General features: G+C 39.7%; 5 protein-coding genes across 11 annotated transcripts; 2 read left to right on the top strand and 3 right to left on the bottom strand.

Moving 5' to 3' along the window:
• Positions 1–495: 495 nt before the first annotated feature.
• Positions 496–2,622, bottom strand: LOC130694293 (uncharacterized). The gene is given in 6 exon segments (XM_057517364.2): positions 496–646; positions 649–861; positions 930–1,047; positions 1,101–1,508; positions 1,572–1,694; positions 1,750–2,622. Coding segments are annotated over 6 exon segments (1,329 nt in total). The 5' UTR covers positions 2,188–2,622; the 3' UTR covers positions 496–617.
• Positions 2,623–2,902: 280 nt separating this feature from the next.
• On the top strand, positions 2,903–4,661 carry LOC130695140 (uncharacterized). 2 transcript variants are annotated; one of them, XM_059495024.1, is made up of 4 exons: positions 2,903–3,430; positions 3,525–3,981; positions 4,050–4,131; positions 4,253–4,661. In XM_059495024.1, exons 2-4 carry the CDS (start codon positions 3,535–3,537, stop codon positions 4,570–4,572), a joined length of 849 nt encoding a protein of 282 aa, XP_059351007.1. In that variant the 5' UTR covers positions 2,903–3,430; positions 3,525–3,534; the 3' UTR covers positions 4,573–4,661. The 2 variants fall into 2 exon arrangements, with proteins under 2 accessions (XP_059351007.1, XP_059351006.1); XM_059495023.1 differs by having other exon boundaries at positions 4,050–4,184.
• A 1,222-nt stretch (positions 4,662–5,883) lies between these two features.
• LOC130695142 (isoleucine--tRNA ligase, cytoplasmic-like) lies at positions 5,884–11,175 on the bottom strand. Its single transcript, XM_059495017.1, is given in 13 exon segments — positions 5,884–6,022; positions 7,912–8,102; positions 8,169–8,216; positions 8,299–8,447; positions 8,689–9,087; positions 9,151–9,182; positions 9,184–9,567; positions 9,632–9,780; positions 9,841–9,969; positions 10,050–10,238; positions 10,299–10,658; positions 10,732–10,856; positions 11,161–11,175. Coding segments are annotated over 8 exon segments (1,515 nt in total). The 5' UTR covers positions 10,402–10,658; positions 10,732–10,856; positions 11,161–11,175; the 3' UTR covers positions 5,884–6,022; positions 7,912–8,102; positions 8,169–8,216; positions 8,299–8,317.
• LOC130694301 (mucin-2-like) lies at positions 5,970–17,695 on the top strand. Of its 6 annotated transcripts, none has more exons than XM_059495019.1 (6): positions 13,969–14,247; positions 14,342–14,828; positions 14,903–15,031; positions 15,100–16,791; positions 16,860–16,994; positions 17,063–17,695. In XM_059495019.1, the coding sequence occupies exons 4-6, from the start codon at positions 16,300–16,302 to the stop codon at positions 17,495–17,497; spliced, it is 1,062 nt and encodes a 353-aa protein (XP_059351002.1). In that variant the 5' UTR covers positions 13,969–14,247; positions 14,342–14,828; positions 14,903–15,031; positions 15,100–16,299; the 3' UTR covers positions 17,498–17,695. The 6 variants fall into 6 exon arrangements, with proteins under 6 accessions (XP_059351005.1, XP_059351002.1, XP_057373358.1 ...); XM_059495020.1 differs by lacking the exon at positions 13,969–14,247 and having other exon boundaries at positions 14,259–14,828; positions 15,100–16,073; positions 16,193–16,791; XM_059495022.1 differs by lacking the exons at positions 13,969–14,247; positions 14,342–14,828 and adding an exon at positions 5,970–6,028.
• Positions 11,386–13,129, bottom strand: LOC130694294 (asialoglycoprotein receptor 1-like). Its single transcript, XM_057517365.2, has 5 exons — positions 12,515–13,129; positions 12,337–12,459; positions 11,913–12,272; positions 11,742–11,859; positions 11,386–11,674 (listed from the first exon to the last, which is right to left on the bottom strand). The coding sequence occupies exons 1-5, from the start codon at positions 12,947–12,949 to the stop codon at positions 11,430–11,432; spliced, it is 1,281 nt and encodes a 426-aa protein (XP_057373348.1). The 5' UTR covers positions 12,950–13,129; the 3' UTR covers positions 11,386–11,429.
• Positions 17,696–18,065: the final 370 nt, after the last annotated feature.

The raw sequence follows: 18,065 nt of genomic DNA, 5'->3' as shown, positions 1-18,065 counted from the left end.
GCATTGAGTAAGTTATTATTTTTCCGAAAATTAATCATCGTAAATATACGCTAACACTGGTAAAGGCTTATGACATACTAGCAACACAAATGAAACTTTTCCTTTCGTGCAAAGTCAGCAATTTCCGATTTTGACACAACAACAAGAAAATAGAAACTAACAAAATTTATCTAAATAAATTCTGATAAACTGATCAAATGCTGTCTATTAATGGAAGAAATAGATATTTATCTTTATAAAATTACCTATGGGAAAAGAAAAAATCCAGCAAACGGTGTACTTTTATCTGCCACGAGATTTCGGGCTCTTCGTTCGCTACAACCTTTACATCAGAATTTCTGAAAAATTCGTCTGCTAATATAGGCGACGTTGCCAATGATCCAGTTTTTTACCGAAAAAAATCGCGCATTCACGCTCACGCACCGACGCATGCCTCGCTGAACATCGGATTACGAAACGTTTATTTGTCTAATACCACAATGTATTTTTTGGTTAACAGGAGTAGCAGGATTCCAGTACACAAACCAATTTGGAAACACATTAAGCTTTGGACAATGAAGTGAGTGTTCTTGGACAAATTAAATTAGTTACAGATCAAATACAGATGGGATACGACCTTAGCTGATTGATTCACAGATGAATCTTCTGGGTTGGTGCATAACAAATCGTTCCAGTAACCAGTGTTACAATCATTTTTGAAATCAAGATAAACACAGTATCCAAATTCATTTTCACTAGGTTCACCAGGACTCCAATTAGTGTACATGAAGGGCTGGAAGGGTTCTGTAGATTCCCATTCCCAAAACCTATCTTCATCCATCGAATATTTTCCTGAACTCCAGTAATTGGTATTGGACATTTCTAAATTGGTTTCCAAAACGAAAATCAATTTCAAAAATCCTGAAACATTAAAGAGTAGCCTAGTTTACCTGGTATGGTTTTAACGTGATTGTAAATCAGTTTGTCTTCTTCTTCAGTTTCAAGGCTGATTAGCGTCATGTTTCCGCTTTTACAAAAAGCATCTGCATTCATCCAACTCAAACCAGCCTATTAAATCGAACTTAAATGAATGGAGCAGCAATCATAAGAACTTTGCTTACGGTAGTCAGTGAGAAGCAATAGCATTTTCCGTCCAATGTCCAACAAGTCATTCCAGTATTGCTTTCGAAAGAGCTTGGGCAACCTGAGGTGCTAGGGCTAGTGGTCGTTGTCGTTTGAGCCTCCTGCTCCATAGTTGTTTCAAGCGAGGTACTTGTGCTGGATATATCTGTTACGACATTGGTTTCCTTGCTGGTTTCTGTAGTTACAAAGTCAGTTACATCCGTGGACGATGATGATGGAGTCGATGTTGTCGACGATGATGATGGAGTCCATTCGGTTGACGATGACCGAATCGATTCGGTCGATGATGGTAATGAAGTCGACGTGGTAGATTGCGAGATAAATCGTAGATCATCAATGGCAACAGCATCTTCCATGTCTAATCCGCAATAAGCGTAAAAGACCAACTGTTTTAACGAAATTTAGAGAAGATAAAATAAATGGTTAGAAAAGAAAAACAGTGCTGATACCGTCAAAGTGGACGATGAATCTGTTAGCAAAACCGATTGAGATTGCCATGCTAAATTGTTGATATCGGAATAATTGTGCAAACTTAGAAGAAGGCTTTCGTTTTCCTCTGTCGCTAAATACAACTGAATACAAACATGATTAATAAAATTCTTGCAAGTTGTAACAAATTGTAATTACCTCAAGATTTGTGAATTGTGGCCATTTGGAACGGATCCAAAAAGAGAAGGAGAAGATCACGTCATCATTGCCGGGTGGAATTTTAAAAGGTGGGCTGCGTAGAATAGCTATGTTGAATGATAAGGACGTTCCACGATCGACACGAAGATAATTTGTGCCATTCAATGGTGTAGGTGCTGCATTATTCATTTGCCAAGGTGATGTTATGTTCTCAATTTTCCATTTAGCACTGGCTTCTGATTGTTCAATCCACAGGTCAACTACACCATTTTCGAAATCATTGTCAAGATTCGAAATATCATTCGATTCGGTCACTGTTCTTCCGACTGTCCGATCGCATGACTTATGCCAACAACTGGCTTGAACAATTAACGATCTGTCAACAGGTGAAAGTACCAAAAAGATGTAGAACACTGAAAACAGGAATGGATGATGCATAATCACGAATTTTCACTTCGCACTTTTGCGTTTCCAAAACAATCAACAGAAAATGCCTTTAAGACTTTTTGACTGTGGGACAGTTTGAGGGTAAACAGAAGAAAATCCGATTGACACGAAGTTGATCTACGTTTTTAGAAAGATTGCATCAAGCGACGATAACAATGACAGACGTTCGTAGATTAGGCTATCGGTGCCGTCAAAAGCGAGGGATACCATATGATTTTTTTAACAGCTTGATAGTTGTAAGGGGAAGCGACGTCCATAATTGCTATCAGATGTTTAGGGTCTCTACAAACGTTTTTGCTTTGATCGAGAAGATTCTACAATGAATTAATCTTCAGTTCTTTCGTTTAAGCGCAGTTGTTACGCAGGCGATAGATTCAAATGATTAACTTGACTACAATTTGCTATTTACTTATTGGATGCACATAATAAATACGGATACCTGACACAATCACAGATTGGTTATCGCAGGGCGCATTTCCCTCGAAGAACACGCCTGTGCAACTGATGAAGTGAGTCGATCGCTGCAGACTATTGTAATCTACACAAATAAAGTACGAGTTTTGGGTGGCGAAACAAAACGAACAAAAATAAAAAGTTATGGCTATAAACAACATAGTCTGAGATTTGTATCCTACCTGTGCTTATCGCTCAATCAGTTGCGTAACCGCGGGTAGCTTTGATCCACATTTCAGTTGTTTGTCGGGGAGTAACAATGTCACAGTTTAGCTAGATGCATCACCATTGTTTTACACAGATGTTTGCGTTATAACAATACGAATCCTTCTCGATCCACAAGATATCGTGGCACTTTACGGCGTTTTTTCCCGGGGCCACGCTCAAACTTTAAGGTCCAACCCCGATCGCCGCACGCGGAATGTTTTTGATTAGCCGAGTTATCTACTCCCTTTCCCGTTCGAATTCTTTCTTTACAAAGGAACTTTCTTCTCCTACGCACACTTTTGAGAACACGAAAGGCAAGGACACATTTGCTTGTTAACAGGGTAAATGTGTTTTACCTAAAGGACCACATGTTTCGTTTCAAACATTCGTGCGTCTCCCAAGTGTGCAATAACAGTTAATAGTTAACTTCAAAGATAAAATTGTTTCAACAAGGGCAAAAAAGTGTTCATTGCTAGCTGTTACGGTTTATCAAAACACCTTTATCGCAAACCACGGATAAGAATCTTGCAACCCATCATTCTTATTGATTTTTATTATCTATCTAATTCTTCAGGTAACAACCGAGAAAAGCTGCGTTTTAGTCGATTCAACTCGATATATCTTTTTTCAACATCTCTTATTCTTTTCGAATATATTGTTGGAAACAGTTGGAAACGAATGGACCAGCACTTCTTTTTGTTTTCAGTAGGTTTGTTGTGGGCGTTAATTTCCAATGTGCCAGTTAATTCAGAAGAATCGTCAACGAGTATAAATACGAAAGACGCAGAACGGGTTACAGATACATTTACGCCTACACCATTTTCTACCATCCCTGATTTCAACATTGATTTCGAAAATGGAACAATAGCCCCATGGACGGAGGCGTCACGGAGAAGTGTAAAATGGAAAGTAGAGAACCAAAACTCACCCTGGGAGTTGGATAATGCTGCTCCTGCACCAGCGAATGGTTCCAGCTATCTCCGCGTCGATCGTGGTAGCTCTTTATCATTCGGGGTAGCCATTTTTCGAAGCCCCGTAGTTATATCTCAACCTGGTGTAAGAGATATCACCCTTTCCTTCTCGTACTGGATACGCTCCAAATGGCCACAATTCACGAACCTTGAGGTGATAAACGTAGACGATACACATTATTTTACAATTCAATCGGTTCGTTCAACTTCTTAACGCTTTAGATTTACACCGTCATAGATGGAAAGGAAAAGCTGCTTTACGATTGCTACCCATATGCGGACATTAACAATCGAAGTTGGCGAGGTATAGTTATTGAATCACCTAATATAACAACCAGTCGTAACTTTGAACTTCAGGTAGATTCAGGTATTCAATAAGCTTATTTTCATTACATCTGTTAATCGAGTGCCGAATTGGCGGGCAGGTGGTTTTTTACGCATATTGCGGTACAAATGTCGAAGATGCTGTCGCCATCGACGATATCTCATTGACCATTACAGATGGATCGACATCGACAACAGAAACAGCTACAACACCTTTTCTAACAACGGAACCTCCAACACAACCACCAACGGGACCACCAACGGAACCTACAACGGAACCTACAACGGAACCTACAACGGAACCTCCAACGGAACCTCCAACGGAACCTCCTATGGAACCTACTATGGAACCTACTACGGAGCTTCCATAACGGAAACTACAACACCGGAAACTACAACTGAAAGCATAACAACGATTTGAGTTTGATCGGCCAGATTCTACAATTAATTAATCTTTAATTTGCTGTCTACTTATTGGATGCACATAAAAAATATAGATACCTGACGCAATCACTACCCAACTTTATTATAGTTGGTCACATTTCACTGGAAGAAGACGTTTGTGCAACTGTTGAGGTGAGTGGATCGCTGCAGGCAATTGTAACCTATAGAAATAAAGTACAATCAGTTTAGAATGGCATAAGAAAAATGAGTATTCGTTATATACAACAAAGTTTGAGATTTGTATCCTTACCTGTGCTGCGAGCTTATTGCTCAATCAGTTGCGTAACCACGTGTAGCTTTGATCCACATTTCAGTTGTTTCTGGGGTAGTAACAATGGTTTAGCTAGATGAATGACCAGTGTTTTACACAGATGTTTGCGTTATAACTATACGAATCCTTCTCAATCCACAAGATATCGCGGCACTATTGTAGCGTTTTTTTCGGGTCCACCCTCAAACTTTACGACCTAATCCCGACCAAGTGCTGCACATGGAATGTTTTCGATAAGCCGAGTTATCTACTCCTCTTCTTGAAGAACTTTTTTCTCGTACGCGCACTTCTGAAAACACAAAAGACAAAGACACATTAGCTTGCTAACAGGGTAAATGTGTTTTACCTAAAGGACCACATATTTCGTTTCAAACATTCGTGCGTCTCCTAAGTGTGCAATAACAGTTAATAGTTAACTTCAAAGATAAAATTGTTTCAACAAGGGTAAAAAAGTGTTCATTGCTAACTGTTACGTTTTATCAAAACATCTTTATCGCAACCAAGGATAGGAAACTTGCAACCCATCATTCTTATTGCTTTTTATTATCTATCTAATTCTTCAGGTAACAGCCGAAAAAAGCCGCGTTTCAGTCGATTCAACTTGATATATCTTTCTTCCAACATCTCTCTCGTTCTTTTCGAATATTTTGTTGGAAACAGTTGGAAAAGAATGGATCAGCACTTCTTTCTGTTTTCAGTATGCTTGTTGTGGATGTTGATTACTAATGTACCAGTTAATTCAGAGAAATCGTCAACGGATATAGTTTTGACCGACGCAAAATCGGTTACAGATACATTTTCGACTACACCAGTTTACACTACAACGGTTGCGACTACAACAGTTGAGGCTACACCATTTTCGACCCTCCCTGGATTTAATATTGATTTCGAAGATGGAACAATAGCCGCATGGACGGAGGCTTCACGGAGAAGTGTAAAATGGAAAGTTGAGAACAAAAACTCACCTTGGGAGTTAGATAATGCTGCTCCTGCACCGGCGAATGGTTCCAGCTATCTCCGCGTCGATCGTGGTAGCTCTTTATCATTCGGGGTAGCCATTTTTCGCAGCCCAGTAGTTATATCTCCATCTGATGTAAGACTGATCACCCTTTCCTTCTCGTTCTGGATACGCTCCAAATGGCCACAATTCACGAACCTTGAGGTGATAAACGAAGAGGATACACATTATTTCACAATTCAATCGGTTCGTTCAACTTCTTAACGCTTTAGATTTACACCGTCGTAGATGGAAAGGAAGAGCTGTTTAAAGCTTTGTACCAATATGCGGACATTAACAATCGAAAGTGGCAAACTACAAGTATTCCAAGAAATATAACAACAACCGGTCGTAACTTTGAACTTCAGGTAGATTCAGGTATTCAATAAGCTTATTTGCATGACGTCTGTTAATCGAGTGCCGAATTGGTGGGCAGGTGGTTTTTTACGCTTATTGCGGTACAAATGTCGAAGATGCTGTCGCCATCGACGATATCTCATTGACCATTACAGGTGGATCGACATTGACAACAGAAACAACTACAACACCTTTTCTAACAACGCAACCTCCAACGCAAACTCCAAGGCAAACTCCAACGCAACCTCCTGCGGAATCTACAACAATGGAACCTCCAACAATGGAACCTCCAACAACGGAACCTCCAACAACGGAACCTCCAACAACGGAACCTCCAACAACAGAACCTCCAACAACGGAACCTCCAACAACAGAACCTCCAACAATGGAAACTCCAACAATGGAACCTCCAACAACGGAATCTACAACGCCGGCAACTACAATTGCATCACCGTTTCTGCGTTTGATCGGCCAGATTCTACAATTGATTAATCTTTAGTTTTCTGTTTACTTATTGGATGCATATTAAAAATATGGATACGTGACAGAATCACTACCCAACTTAATTATAGTTGGGCAAATTTCACTGAAAGAACACGTCTGTGCAATTGTTGAAGTGAGTGAGTCGCTGCAGACTAACGTAACCTATAAAAAGAAATTACAATCAGTTAAGGGTGGCGAAACATAAATAAAAAATGATGGCTATAAGCAATATAATCTGAGATTTATATCCTACTTATAATGTAAGCTTACCGATCAATCAGTTGCATAGCCGCCGGTTGCTCTGATCCACATTTCAGTTGTTTGTCGGGTAGCAACAATGTCATGATTAAGCTAGATAAATCACTATTGTTTTACACAGATGTTTGCGTTATAACAATACGAATCTTTTTCGATCCACAAGATATTCTGGCACTATGGAAGCGGCTTTTTCGGACCCACCCATAACTTTAGGGTCCAATCCCAATCAACTGCAGCAGGGGGAATTTCTTTGATAAGCCGTGTTACCTATTTTCCCCTCTCGTTCGACTTGTTTACAAATGAATTTCTTTCTCGTACGCACATTTCTAACAACACAAATGGCAAGGGCATATTTGCTTGTTAACAGGGTAAATGTGTTTTACCTGAAGGACCACATGTTTCGTTTCAAACATTCTTACGTCTCCTTTAGTGTGCAATAACAGTTAACAATTAACTTCAGAGATAAATTGTTTCAACAGGGGCAAAAAAGTTGTCGTCGCTTAACTATTACGATTTATCAAAACACATTTATCGCAAACGAGTGATAGGAAGCTTGCAACCCATCATTTTTGGATTTTTATATCTAATGCTTCAGGTAAGAACCGGAAAAAGCCGCGTTATAGTCGAATCAACTCGATCTATCATTTTTCAACATATCTCTTATTCTTTCGAATATTTTGTTGGAAACAGTTGGAAAAGGATGGACCAGCATTTCATTCTGTTTTCAGTTGGCTTATTGTGGATGTTGATTACTAACGCACAAGTTAATTCAGAGGAATCGTCAACGGATATAGTTTTGCAAGACGCAAAATCGGTTACAGATACATTTACGCCTACACCATTTTCGACCATCCCTGGCTTTAATATTGATTTCGAAAATGGAACAATAGCCCCATGGACGGAGGCGTCACGGAGAAGTGTAAAATGGAACATTGAGAACCAAAACTCACCCTGGGAGTTGGATAATGCTGCTCCTGAACCGGCCAATGGTTCCGGCTATCTCCGCGTCGATCGTGGTAGCTCTTTATCATTCGGGGTAGCCGTTTTTCGCAGCCCAGTGTTTTTAACTCCGCCTAGTGACAGGCAGTTCACCCTTTCCTTCTCGTTATGGATACGCTCCAAATGGCCACAATTCACGAACCTTGAGGTGATAAGCGTAGAGGATACATATTATTTCACAATTTAATTGTTTTGTTCAACTTCTTACCTCTTCAGATTTACACCGTCTCAAACGGTAGGGAAAAGCTGTTTCGAACTTTATACGAATATGCATACGTTAACAATCAAAATTGGCAAACTATACGTTTTTCAGTACGTATAACAACAACCGGTCGTACCTTTGAAAATCAGGTAGATTTAGGTATTCAATAACCTTATTTGCATTACGCCTGTTAATCGAGTGCCGAATTGGTGGGTAGGTGGTGTTTTACGCTTATTGCGGTCCAAATGTCGAAGATGCTGTCGCCATCGACGATATCTCATTGACCTATACAGAGCAATTGATATTAAAGGCAGAAACAACTACAATAACGGAAACTACAACTGTGCAGCAGTACAGCTACATAAACAATTTTTGAAACAGAGGAATCGATTCCTTTGGCAATATCCACTACCAGCGTAAGCGCGAAACAAATACACGAATTGATGTGTTGCGATTTTGAATAAAATTCTTAAATAATATTATGCAATTCTGAATAAAATCGGATGAAATTCTTAAATAACTGTACCATCCGCGGGTTTGATCGGTGCCTTCTGCAATAAAATCAGCAGGGAAACAATCCTCGAATTCCTTCCTGTTTTCAAATGGGTAGTGGACCTGGGCGTAAGGCATAGACCCCGATTCGAACCAACAGTCAAAGACCTCGGAAACACGTCGAAATGGCGGTCGGCCAGCAATCTTGGACGGAATGGTGAGTCCATCAACGTTTTCACGATGGAGATCAGTCAGTTCAACACCAGTGAGCTCTTTCAATTCGGCAATGGATCCAACACACACAACTTCTTCACCATCTTCGGACGTCCATATGGGAATAGGTGTACCCCAATAACGATTGCGACTGACGGCCCAATCCCTAGCATCTCGCAACCAATTACCGAAACGCTTTTCTTTAACAAAATCGGGCACCCTAAAATACAAAATTTTCTTAAATCAGTCAAATTAAAACAAAAAAATTTTATTTTAAACTGACCAATAAGTCTTCTGGTTGTTGTCCAATAGCTGTTTGCGACATTTGCTCCACCCGAATAAACCACGAAGGCACGGCACGGTAAATTAGGGGCGTCTCGGATCACCAACCGAACGGATAACTATGTTTGATAGTGCCAGCGTTCACTAGTCGACCGCAATCTTTCAACATTTTGATAATGTTTTTGTCTGCGTCTTTCACGTGTTGACCAGCGAAATCAGACACTGGTAAGATGAAGCGTCCTCCATCATCCACAGGGCAAATCATGTCCTGGTCTCGTGAAATGATGCCAGCTGCCAAGCAAACACGGTAATCGTCCTCACCAAAGTAAGGGGCTTGATGAACGATGCCGGTACCCGATTTCTCAGTTACGTACGAATCTGTTAACACTCTAAATGCACCCGAGCCGGAAGTCTTCAACTATTGCAAGATAAAACTGATTTGAGTTTCAAGATCATTAGATAAAATTGTGATTGATTATTACGTTCGCATAGTACGGGAATAGCGGCAGGTAAGTCTTTCCTTTAAGAGTTTCTCCTTTGAATTTTTCTAAAATTTCATATTCCTCTTCTGTTTTAAACAACGCACTGAGGCGAGCTTCCATCATGATAGAAACCTTTTCCGTTGCCTTCTCTGTTGTTCATGTAAGATGTATAAGTTTTAACATTTTATTTAAAACAAAAAGCAACAAACCTTTAACTCTAACGTAATCCATGGCGGCATTAACACAGAGTGCTAAATTACTGGGCAGTGTCCATGGAGTGGTAGTCCATGCAAGAATTGACACTCCGGGTTCGTCATCCAGCGGGAAACTAACAATAACTGCATATCGAGAACACGTAAATTTCAGTGCGAAATAGATTAAACAATAAAAATAGTAAGCAAAACAATGATGAGCTTACCTGCTGGATCTACTACTTCCTTGTAATTTTGACCTGATTCAAAATTGGACAATGGAGTACTGCAAGCAGTTGAAAAAGGCATCACCTTGAAACCACGGTATACCAGTCCTTTCTCAAAGAGTTGCTTAAAAACCCACCAAATTGACTCCATGAACCAAGGACAAAGAGTTTTGTAATCGTTTTCGAAATCTATAAACAGAAAAATATTGCTAGGTCACTCAACGTAGACATAAAATAAATATTTAATACCAATCCAGCGTCCCAGTCTGTTGACAATTGTTTCCCAATCTTCAGCATACCGCATGACAATCTTCCTGCACTCTGCATTGTAGTTTGCTATTCCCATTTTCATGACATCTTCTGGACCTTTGATTCCCAGAGTTTTGTCAATTTCATATTCAACTGGAAGTCCATGAGTATCCCAACCAAAGCGCCTTTCAACATGAAAGCCATTCTGGTGTGCATACCGTGTTACAATATCTTTAATTGTTCCAGCTAAAATGTGGCCATAATGGGGAAGGCCAGTAGCAAACGGTGGGCCATCATAAGGGGATAGCGACGATTGCCCCCTTTAACAAATGCCCCATAAATGCATCATAAAAGGTATACCTTTCATGTTTATAACAACAAACTATTTTTAAAGAAACACAAAATAACATCAAATGTTCCCATTGTCTATTACCTTGGTTTTCCTTTTGACAATTTCAAACTTGTTTTAAATGCATCAATTTTCTTCCAGTATTCCAAAATTTTTGCCTCTTCTTGGGAAAAGTCGATGGATTCAGGAACTGGTTCCACCATTTCTAACTAGAAATGGGTGTAGACAGGAATAAGGAATGATTAAATGCTTTAATGGAAAAGAACTATTTTGAATTGAATAAGTTGTTATTCATCTGAAATTTAATCATCGCAAATATGTGCTAACACTGGCAAAGGCTTATGACTTACTAGCAAGACAAATGAAACCTTTCCTCTAGTGCTAAGTCAGTAATTTCCGATTTTGACACAACAAAAAAATATAAGCTCACAAAATTTATCCAAATAATTTCTGATAAAGTAATCAAATGCTGTCCAATAATGGAAGAAATAAATATCATCTTTATAAAATTACCTATAGAAAAGAAAAAAATCCAACAAACGGTGTACTTTTATCTGCCACGAGATTTCCGGCTCTTCGTTCGCTACTAACTTTACATCAGAATTTCTGAAAAATTCGTCTGCTAACCTAACCAACGTTGCCAAAGATCCAGTTTTTTTCGAAAAAAATCGTGCATTCACGCTCACGCACCAACGCACGCCTCGCTGAACATCGGAATCCGAAACGTTTATTAGTTAGACAAATTAAATTAGTTACAGATCAATTACAGATGGGCTACGATTTTAGTTGATTGATTCACAGATGAATCTTCTTGGGTTGGTGCATAACAAATTTTTCCAGTAACCACTGCTAAAATCACTGTTGAAATCAAGATAAACACAGTATCCAAATTCATTTTCACTAGGTTCACCAGGACTCCAATTGGTGTATGTGAAGGGCTGGTAGGGTTCTGTAGATTCCCATTCCCAAAACCTATCTTCATCCATCGAATATTTTCCTGAACTCCAGTACCTGGTATTGGACATTCCTAATTGGTTTCCAAAACGAAAATCAATTTCAAAAATCCTGAAATGTAAAAGAGCACCCTGGTTTACCTGGTATGGTTTTTACGTGATTGTAGATCAGTTCGTCTTCTTCTTTAGTTTCAAGGCTGGCTAGCGTCATGTTTCCGCTTTTACAGAAAGCATCTGCATTCATCCAACTCAAACTAGCCTATTAAATCAAACTTAAATTAATGGAGCAGCAATCATAAGAACTTAGCTTACGGTAGTCAGTGAGAAGCAATAGCATTTTCCCTCCAATATCCAACAACTCATTCTAGTATCACTTCCGAAAGAACTTGGGCAACCTGAAGTGCTAGTGGTCGTTGTCGTTTGAGCCTCCTGCTCCGTAGTTGTTTTAAGCGGAGTACTTGTGGTGGACATATCTGTTACGACAGTGGTATCCTTGCTGATTTCTGTAGTTGCAAAGTCAGTTACAGCCGTGGATTCGGTTGACGATGATGACGGAATCGATTCGGTCGATGATGGTGATGGAATCGACGTAGTAGATTGCGAGATAAATCGTAGATCATCAATGGCAACAGCATCTTCCATGTCTAATCCGCAATAAGCGTAAAACACCAACTGTTTGAACGAAATTTAGAGAAGATGAAATAAATGGTTAGAAATAGAGAAACAGTGCTGATACCGTCAAAGTGGACGATGAATCTGTTAGCAAAACCGATTGAGATTGCCATGCCAAATTGTTGATATCGGAATAATTGTGCAAACTTAGAAGAAGGCTTTCGTTTTCCTCTTTCGCTAAATACAACTGAATACAAAATTCATTAATAAAATACTTGCAAGTTCTAACGAATTGTGATTACCTCAAGATTTGTGAATTGTGGCCATTTGGAACGAATCCAAAAAGAGAAGGAGAAGATCACGTTATCATTGCCGGGTGGAATTTTAAAATGTGGGCTGCGCAGAATAGCTATGTTGAATGATAAAGACGTCCCACGATCGATACGAAGATAATTTTTGCCATTCAATGGTGTAGGTGCTGCATTATTGGTTTGCCAAGGTGATGTTATGTTCTCAATTTTCCATTTAGCACTGGCTTCTGATTGTTCAATCCATGGGTGAACTACACCATTTTCAAAATCATTGCCAAGATTCGAAATATCGTTCGATTCTGCCACTGTTCTTCCGACTGCCCGATCGCATGAATCATGCCAACAATTGACTTGAACGAACGATCTGTCAACAGGTGAAAGTACCAAAAAGATGTAGAACGCTGAAAATAGGAATGGATTATGCATAATCACGGATTTTCACTTGACACTTTTGCGTTTCCAAAACAATCAAGACAATAAGGCCTTTAAGACTTGTTGTCTTTGGGACGGTTCGAGAGTACACAGAAGAAATCTGATTGACACGAAGTTGATCTACGTTTTTAAAAAAATTGCATCAAGCGACCATAACAAAGACAGACGTTCGTAGATTAGGTTATCGATGCCGTCAAAAGCGCGGGACACCATACCAAGGATATTCCATTAGAGAAATGGACTAAAATTATTGTTTTTAACAGCTTGATGATTGAAAAAAGGAAGCGTTATACATCCATGATTGCTATAAGATGCTTAGGGGCTCTACGAAAGTTTTTTTGCTTTGATCGAGCAGATTCCACAATGAATTAATTTTCAGTTCTTTCGTTTAAGCGCAGTTGTTACGCAGGCGATAGATTCAAATGATTAACTTGACTACAATTTGCTATTTACTTATTGGATGCACATAACAAATAGGGATACCTGACACAATCACTGATTGGTTATCGCGTAGGGCGCATTTCCCTCGAAGAACACGCCTGTGCAACTGCCGAAATGAATGGATCGCTGCAGGCTATTGCAATCTGCATAAATAAAACACAATTAGTTGAGGGTGACGAAACAAAACGAAACAAAAATTAAAATTTATGGCTATAAACAACATCGTCTGAGATATGTATCCTACCTGTGATGCGAGCTTATCGCTCAATCAGTTACGTAACCGCGGGTAGCTTTGATCCACATTTCAGTTGTTTGTCGGGTAGTAACAATGTCACGGTCTAGCTAGATGAATCACCATTGTTTTACAAAGATGTTTGCGTTATAACAAGACGAATCATTTTCGATCCACAAGATATCGCGGCACTATTGTGGTGTTTTTTTTCGGGTCCACCTTCAAACTTAACGGTCCAATGCCGATCGCCGCACGTGGAATGTTTTTGATAAGCCGAGTTATCTACTCCCTTTCTCGTTCGAATTCTTTCTTTACAAAAGAACTTTTTTCTCGTACACGAACTTCTGAAAACACGAAAGGCAAAGACACATTTGCTTGTTAACAGGGTAAATGTGTTTTACCTAAAGGACCACATGTTTCGTTTCAAACATTCGTGCGTCTCCTAGGTGTGCAATAACAGTTAATAGTTAACTTCAAAGATAAAATTGTTTCAACAAGGGCAAAAATGTGTTCATTGCTAACTGTTACGTTTTATCAAAACACCTTTATCGCAAACCATGGATAAGAATCTTGCAACCCATCATTCTTATTGATTTTTCTTATCTATCTAATTCTTCAGGTAACAACCGAGAGAAGCTGCGCTCTAGTCGAATCAACTCGATCTATCTTTTTTCAACATCTCTTATTCTTTTCGAATATTTTGTTGGAAACAGTTGGAAAAGAATGGACCAGCACTTCTTTCTGTTTTCAGTAGGCTTGTTGTGGATGTTGGTTACTAATGTACCAGTTAATTCAGAGAAATCGTCAACGGATATGGTTTTGAACGACGCAAAATCGGCTACAGATACATTTTCGACTACACCAGTTTACACTACAACAGTTTCGCCTACACCATTTTCGACCATCCCTGGATTTAACATTGATTTCGAAGATGGAACAATAGCTGCATGGACGGAGGCGTCACGGAGAAGTGTAAAATGGAAAGTTGAGAACAAAGACTCACCGTGGGAGTTGGATAATGCTGCTCCTGCACCGGTAAATGGTTCCAGCTATCTCCGCGTCGATCGTGGTAGCTCTTTATCATTCAGTGTAGCCATTTTTCGAAGCCCAGTATTTGAAGTCACACTTGGTGTGAGACGGATCGACTTTACTTTCTCGTTCTGGATACGCTCCAAATGGCCACAATTCACGAACCTTGAGGTAATCAACGTAGAGGATACATACTGTATAATTTCACAATTCAATTGTTTTCGTTCAACTTCTTACCTCTTCAGATTTACATAGTCACAGATGGAAAGGAAGAGCTGTTACGAACTTGGTACGAATATGCGGACATTAACAATCGAAACTGGCAAACTCGAACTTTTCCACTATATTGGACAACAATCGGTCAGGAACTTCAAGTAGGTTCACGTATTCAATAACCTTATTTCCATTACGCCTTTTAATCGCGTGCCGAATTGGTGGGCAGGTGGTGTTTTACGCTTATTGCGGTTCAAACGTCGAAGATGCTGTCGCCATCGACAATATCTCATTGACCATTACAGGTGGATCGACATCGGCAGCAGTAACAGCTACAACACCTTTTCTACCAACGGAACCTCCAACAGAACCACCAACAGAACCAACAACGGAACCTCCTACGGAACCTCCAACAACGGAAACTACAACACCGGAAACTACAACTGAAAGCAAAACAACGATTCGAGTTTGATCGGCCAGATCCTACAATTAATTAATCTTTAATTTGCTGTCTACTTATTGGATGCACATAAAAAATATGGATACCTGACGCAATCACTACCCAACTTGATTATAGTTGGGCACATTTCACTGGAAGAACACGTCTATGCAACTGTTGAGGTGAGTGGATCGCTGCACGCAATTGTAACCTATACAAAGAAAGTACAATCAGTTTAGAATGGCGAAAGAAAAGTAAGTATTGATTATATACAACAGAGTTTGAGATTTGTATCCTACCTGTGCTGCGAGCTTATCGCGCAATCAGTTACGTAACCACGTGTAGCTTTGATCCACATTTCAGTTGTTTCTGGGGTAGTAACAATGGTTTAGCTAGATGAATGACCAGTGTTTTACACAGATGTTTGCGTTATAACTATACGAATCCTTCTCAATCCACAAGATATCGCGGCACTATTGTAGCGTTTTTTTCGGGTCCACCCTCAAACTTTACGACCTAATCCCGACCAAGTGCTGCACATGGAATGTTTTCGATAAGCCGAGTTATCTACTCCTCTTCTTGAAGAACTTTTTTCTCGTACGCGCACTTCTGAAAACACAAAAGACAAAGACACATTAGCTTGCTAACAGGGTAAATGTGTTTTACCTAAAGGACCACATATTTCGTTTCAAACATTCGTGCGTCTCCTAAGTGTGCAATAACAGTTAATAGTTAACTTCAAAGATAAAATTGTTTCAACAAGGGTAAAAAAGTGTTCATTGCTAACTGTTACGTTTTATCAAAACATCTTTATCGCAACCAAGGATAGGAAACTTGCAACCCATCATTCTTATTGCTTTTTATTATCTATCTAATTCTTCAGGTAACAGCCGAAAAAAGCCGCGTTTCAGTCGATTCAACTTGATATATCTTTCTTTCAACATCTCTCTCGTTCTTTTCGAATATTTTGTTGGAAACAGTTGGAAAAGAATGGATCAGCACTTCTTTCTGTTTTCAGTATGCTTGTTGTGGATGTTGATTACTAATGTACCAGTTAATTCAGAGAAATCGTCAACGGATATAGTTTTGAACGACGCAAAATCGGTTACAGATACATTTTCGACTACACCAGTTTACACTACAACGGTTGCGACTACAACAGTTGAGGCTACACCATTTTCGACCCTCCCTGGATTTAATATTGATTTCGAAGATGGAACAATAGCCGCATGGACGGAGGCTTCACGGAGAAGTGTAAAATGGAAAGTTGAGAACAAAAACTCACCTTGGGAGTTAGATAATGCTGCTCCTGCACCGGCGAATGGTTCCAGCTATCTCCGCGTCGATCGTGGTAGCTCTTTATCATTCGGGGTAGCCATTTTTCGCAGCCCAGTAGTTATATCTCCACCTGATGTAAGACTGATCACCCTTTCCTTCTCGTTCTGGATACGCTCCAAATGGCCACAATTCACGAACCTTGAGGTGATAAACGAAGAGGATACACATTATTTCACAATTCAATCGGTTCGTTCAACTTCTTAACGCTTTAGATTTACACCGTCGTAGATGGAAAGGAAGAGCTGTTTAAAGCTTTGTACCAATATGCGGACATTAACAATCGAAAGTGGCAAACTACAAGTATTCCAAGAAATATAACAACAACCGGTCGTAACTTTGAACTTCAGGTAGATTCAGGTATTCAATAAGCTTATTTGCATGACGTCTGTTAATCGAGTGCCGAATTGGTGGGCAGGTGGTTTTTTACGCTTATTGCGGTACAAATGTCGAAGATGCTGTCGCCATCGACGATATCTCATTGACCATTACAGGTGGATCGACATTGACAACAGAAACAACTACAACACCTTTTCTAACAACGCAACCTCCAACGCAAACTCCAAGGCAAACTCCAACGCAACCTCCTGCGGAATCTACAACAATGGAACCTCCAACAATGGAACCTCCAACAACGGAACCTCCAACAACGGAACCTCCAACAACGGAACCTCCAACAACGGAACCTCCAACAACAGAACCTCCAACAACGGAACCTCCAACAACAGAACCTCCAACAATGGAAACTCCAACAATGGAACCTCCAACAACGGAATCTACAACGCCGGCAACTACAATTGCATCACCGTTTCTGCGTTTGATCGGCCAGATTCTACAATTGATTAATCTTTAGTTTTCTGTTTACTTATTGGATGCATATTAAAAATATGGATACGTGACAGAATCACTACCCAACTTAATTATAGTTGGGCAAATTTCACTGAAAGAACACGTCTGTGCAATTGTTGAAGTGAGTGAGTCGCTGCAGACTAACGTAACCTATAAAAAGAAATTACAATCAGTTAAGGGTGGCGAAACATAAATAAAAAATGATGGCTATAAGCAATATAATCTGAGATTTATATCCTACTTATAATGTAAGCTTACCGATCAATCAGTTGCATAGCCGCCGGTTGCTCTGATCCACATTTCAGTTGTTTGTCGGGTAGCAACAATGTCATGATTAAGCTAGATAAATCACTATTGTTTTACACAGATGTTTGCGTTATAACAATACGAATCTTTTTCGATCCACAAGATATTCTGGCACTATGGAAGCGGCTTTTTCGGACCCACCCATAACTTTAGGGTCCAATCCCAATCAACTGCAGCAGGGGGAATTTCTTCGATAAGCCCTGTTAACTATTTTCCTCTCTCGTTCGAATTCTTGTTTACAAATGAACTCCTTTCTCGTACGCACA

The sequence above is a fragment of the Daphnia carinata genome, chromosome 4 (genome assembly GCF_022539665.2).
Source record: "Daphnia carinata strain CSIRO-1 chromosome 4, CSIRO_AGI_Dcar_HiC_V3, whole genome shotgun sequence".
In the NCBI taxonomy this organism is placed as follows: domain Eukaryota; kingdom Metazoa; phylum Arthropoda; class Branchiopoda; order Diplostraca; family Daphniidae; genus Daphnia; species Daphnia carinata.
The sequence above is the reverse complement of the archived record's forward strand: the minus strand, read 5'-3'. Positions and strand labels throughout refer to the sequence as shown.